The sequence below is a fragment of the Arachis ipaensis genome, chromosome B10, assembly GCF_000816755.2.
Source record: "Arachis ipaensis cultivar K30076 chromosome B10, Araip1.1, whole genome shotgun sequence".
NCBI classification, from domain to species: Eukaryota; Viridiplantae; Streptophyta; class Magnoliopsida; order Fabales; family Fabaceae; genus Arachis; species Arachis ipaensis.
Window position 1 is genome coordinate 3,509,467 of NC_029794.2, and position 5,502 is coordinate 3,514,968.

General features: G+C 36.9%; 1 protein-coding gene across 1 annotated transcript in view; it reads left to right on the forward strand.

Moving 5' to 3' along the window:
* LOC107623687 (trihelix transcription factor ASIL2) overlaps positions 3,783–5,502 on the forward strand; it is a gene marked incomplete at its 5' end in the record, with an annotated part of 4,602 nt that continues 2,882 nt past the window's right edge. Inside the window, 1 exon segment of the mRNA XM_016326034.2 lies at positions 3,783–4,594. Coding sequence (XP_016181520.1) covers positions 3,783–4,594 — 812 coding nt within the window.

The following is a 5,502-nucleotide window of genomic DNA, read 5'->3' on the forward strand; positions in this document are numbered from 1 at the left end:
CAATTCATTATTTTTTCTTACTACTCTTGTGTTGCGCCTATATTTGGTATTCTTCTAAAATACAAAAACAATTTATTACAAGAGATCGATGTAAGACTAATACCAACTAAGCTCTATTATGTGAAAAGAATAATTATATATAGCTGCTTTTGTATTAGAATTTGAGTAGATATAACTTTAATTTAGAAGTCTTTGTTTATGTTTTAAATAAAAAAATCTTTTGGGTCCCCCCCAAATGGAGGAGGACAGATTCATGAAGTGTAAAACCATGGTGTACTTTGGCACTTGCCCACAAATAAAAGGGTAAAAGAATAGGGAAAAAAAAAAAGAAAAAGAAAGAAGCAAACAAATCGGGGTTAGATCAAGAAAAGACCAAAGTGATCACTTTGAGGTTAGAAACGAATTCAAAGTCCCCACAAAAAGAGTGCTTTTCACACACCCCACAAGCCACAAAGCCCACAATCACATTCTAATTTGCAATGATGCGCTGCATTTGCATTCTTTGCACTAATGACTTTGTAGTGCGATGTGTCTTTTAAGCATTTTATTTTTCTTCTGCTTATTATGAATTAAGCCAAGGCCTAGTGGCCTTGGCATATATCCCATAGGATGTTTATGATTATTCATTCAGCTTTAAGTTGAGGGAATTGATGAAGAAGACCTTCAAATAATAATCCTCAATGTTCTGATTCTGATTTCATCAGTGTCTTATTATATTTACTATGATCCTTTGAGCATATATGCTGTTTTTTTCTTTAACTTTGTAACAAAAGACCCCACCATATATATTTATACGGGTCCAACTATAAAGTTTGACAGGCTACTTCATGTATCAACAATATCAGTGAGTGAATAATAATTGAAATGTGTCAGTGTTATCTCTGTGTGGATCAGGTGAACTCATTAATCTGCTACTCTGAATCATTGAAATCAGAATCTTCTCTGTACTTTACTACCTCCCTCTAATTAGTTCATCTAATGCATACATTTCCCTTAATTTGAAGAAGATTAATACATAGTTAGAATTCCTAAGAAGACTAGAATACACTAGACTGGTAAGTAGTATGCTGCAGGAGGCAGTGACTTGAGAACAAAGAAATCAATATCACAGATATGTAGTGACTCAATTAATTTCAAAGAGAGATGCCCCACATTTGTCACTGGGCATTAATATCTCTGAATGCATAGCATAGCAGAAGTACTACTACTGATTGAAGCCAACTCAGTTACCTGAATGATGGGTCCTCTGATCTCTCTGTCTCTGGCATTTATATATGCAATATGTTTTGTACTCGCCATATTCTTTGTCTGCTTATGTAAACAGCTAGCTCTATCTCTACATGTATATCTTGCAAGAGATTAATTGATTGATTATAATAATTAATAACAATAAGTAAGTAATTTTGAAGCTGCTATATATGTCACTATGTCTGGTAATATATAGTTTTGACTTTTGACCAAGAGCACACTGCAAAATTGGCTCTGATAGTTGCTGTATGTGATTCTGTCTAAACACTAAACTCTCATGTGAAACTAATAAAAGTGATGGACAAATTTCATCACTTGTTGGGGACAGAATGTGTTTCAGGTTCAGACATATTCAGGACAAATCAATATCGAGTCTGGTTCCAAATTAAGCACAAACAACGATGCACATCTTCAAGGAGAACAGTAGTTCCAAGCTTTCCCTATTTTCTCTCTTCTCCTATATCTGATAAGCATGCAGGTTATGGAATAATAAGGAAAAAAAAAAAGATTCCAACAACAGAGTTGCACCATTGGTGGAGACACATTTTCATATTGGCCTTGAAGATAAAGCTCTCTTCACATAAACAATAGGTTATGGTAGTTGGGAGTGCGAGTGTGAAATGCCCCAGAGTGGAGCAAATGTGGGACTTTCATGAATATGGATGTTACTGTGTTAGAGACTTTTCATAAAGTGCTTGCTTCTTCCTTCTTTATCTTTCTCATATCTGATTTTATCTATGTTTTTAATTAGATAGAGGTGGAAACTCAAGTATAGTCAACTTCACGTGAAGTTGATACCAGAGAGTCGTTAAATGATTTGACTGATTTGACTAAATTTTCGTCTAACGACTTTCAGGTATCAACTTCACGTGAAGTCGACTTCACTTGAGTTTTTACCTTAACTAAATTATTATCTAACAATTTTTAACTATCAACTTTGTACGAAGACGACGGTATGTATATGACTGTTATTCTCATCTTGAGATCTTGCCAAAAATTTAGTTCTTTTCTCAATTGGGTCACTGAATCATGAAATTTTGATAAGAAAGAATGAACTTTTTGGATTTAGGTTGATACTTCAATCTTACAAACGGTTTCCATGTCCATGTATAGACAAATCTCTCATGTATATTTAATTATTTATTATTTAATCTCATGAAATATTACACTATTCGTATTTAGAAACATTAGCCTCCTTTCTAAGGCGCTAGATATGATAAACTAAGTAGTATTATGCGCAATGTCATCCAAACACATATCCGGAGCGATCATGTAATCTACCTTGAATAATATGATCATGGAAAAAGGGTTAAATAACCTTATTTTACCTCTCCGTTATTTTAATTGTGATGCATATGGAATAATGGAAATGGAGAAATACCAAGAGATTGGAATAATATCATAATCAAATATGCAATGCAAGCGGCGCCTCACACTTTTTGTTGCATAATTGTTAAGATGGAAGTTAAAAGGTCTCTTTCTCCACCTTTCATTTGGTTGTCCATCTTCAAGATCTTTTTATGTACAATGAAACACGGCCGAAGAAAGCTATACTATTTTATTATAGCATTTTATATACGAACTCGTGTCACCATATTGTTTATTATTTAACGATTTTTAATTATTAATTTTATAGTTCAAAAAATTAAATAGCTAAGACTCTAAGATACCAAATTCAGTAGATTGTCATTTTCAAAAAAATAAAATAAATAAATAATAGTTTTAGATTTTAAGAAATGACTTCATTTGATCACCTGTGTAATAAAGTTAAAAAATACAAAAAGAATCGAGAAAAATTAAATTATCATTTGTCAAACATTTAGACTGATTTCTATTAGAGAATTGACTCTGTTTTAGTTGATTTTTGAAAGCGTGGGTTTAGTTCCGAATTCCATAATGTTGTGTGGGTTGGTCACCGCAAAATAGGGAATGGTCACGGGGCCAGAGCGCCATTATTTATGGAAACAATAAAAACGAAAACGGAAACAAAAAAGTGTAAACGCAACGCAAGGTATAAAATGACATTGACACACACCATCCCCCTCTCTCTTCCCCACACACCTCACTCGCTCCTAATTTTAATCCAAAATCCAAATCCAAATCCCAATCCCTCTAATCTCACCCCTCCTTTAACTTTTTGAAATTTTGCCTTTTTTCCTCAACATTATCGAATCAAAATCAATATTTAGCAAAAAATACAAAATGAATAAAACCAAAGAAAAGTACGAAACGGAATTTTTCACAAATCTGTGGCTGAGCCGTCACCTCACCGCAACTCAAGTCGGCAATTACAACTACGCGCTCCCCTCGTCATCTCCATTCTCCATTTTCAATAACAAAACCAACCCACCTTCCCATAATTACATTAAAATATCTCCCAAATATTAAATTCCAACCTCGCATTTATCATCCCATACTACTTTACTCAATTTACTTTTCTACAAAAAAGTCAAAAACTCATTCTTACAAGTTCTGTTTCATTAATAACGAAAAATAATTATATTAAAAAATAAATTACAAAAATTAACATCTAGGGCATCTGCCACTCTCGTCGACGCCTGGGGCCGCCGCTACCTTGAGCTCAACCGCGGCAATCTTCGTCAGAAGGATTGGCAGGACGTTGCTGACACCGTCAACGCCCTCCATGGCCACACCAAGAAGACTCACCGAACCGATGTCCAGTGTAAGAACCGAATCGACACCATTAAGAAGAAATACAAGGTCGAGAAGGCTAGGGTTACGGCCTCCAACGGTACCGTTTCGTCCTCCTGGCCCTTCTTCGAGAAATTGGACGCGTTGATTGGCCCTAACTTCAACGCAAAGAAGAATTCCTCTTCGCCGTCCCCGTCTCCTCCAGTGGCTCTCCCGTTGTTGCCGTATCGGAAGGCCTCTGTGCCGGCTGTTTCTCCCGTTACTGCTGTGCCACCAGCCGCCGTGGCGCTGCCGCAGAAGCGGTCGGCGGCGGCAGCGATGGACGATGGGTACTTCAGGAGGAATTATTCGGCGATGGCAGCCGCTGCGGCTGCCGCTGAGGCCGATGAGGAGTATGAGGACGAAGAGGAAGAGGAAGAGGAAGATGAGGAGGAAGAAGAGGAGGATGGGAGGGGGAGCGAGGTGGAGGAAGGGGAGAGGGATAGAGAGGGGATGAGGAGGTTGGCCAAGGCAATAGAGAGGTTTGGGGAAGTGTATGAGAGAGTGGAAGCACAGAAGCTGAAGCAGATGGTGGATTTGGAGAAGCAGAGGATGCAGTTCGCCAAGGATCTCGAGGTGCAGAGGATGCAGATGTTTATGGACACGCAGGTTCAGTTGGAGAGGATTAAGCGCGGGAAGAGATCCGGGTCTAATGGTAAGATGAAAATTTGGAAGCCTTTCTTGTTTCCCCCCCTTGGGATTGTGATTGATGGTTTTTCCCCCTACTTTCCCTTTTTGAAGCTTGATTTGATTAAATGCAAATGACTTTTTAGTGTATTTTTTTATTCAGTGAATCAATGGTAAGTTTTGATTGTGCATTAGATAGGATACTTAGTGGCTTGCAAGGGGATTCCTCAATGAATTGTTTGTTTGGTGGGGAGGAAATTATTTTTGTGTGTTGGTTTTGGACTTTAGGAAAGCAATGAATGGTGTGAATTAGTTGTTTCATTTGCTTCTGCAATTAATATAGTAGCAAGTGGTGCACTTTAGTACTTTGTGATGGAGAGTTGTTCATAGTTTATGATGATAGATTTTTCGATTTAAATGTGTTTCCATAAAAAAAAATAGGGGATCACTCTTTAAAGTTTTTGAGGGTTCTGCAGATGGCTATGTATTGTGCTTATGCTTTTTAAGCATTGGCAACCACAAAGTGAAGGCTTTTGGTTTAATTTACTTATAGCCATATAAGTGAAAGTGTGATTAGTGAGTAATTGTCTCATGCAGCTTTTACGTCTAGTATTTTTGTTTCTGAGGCATCATTTCTTTGATTTGTTGTTAATTTTATATAAGTTGTTAGAAAGCTTAAACTTTTTGCCTTTGCTTATATCGTGATGACTAGTTACTTGGGCAGTTGGACTTTTAGAATGGTTTCATCCAAAGAAAACTACTGCTAAGTGCGTGGATATCTGTTGTAATGTGGTGACTTTGACCATTTTTAGTTGTCGTCCGTCTTACAGTTGCTTGTCCTGACCCTGTTTGATCCTGTCAACTAGTCCAGTTTTCCTATACTACATTCATCATTAGGTGAAATCTACTATATTTAAATCATCTCTTTTGTCTCCT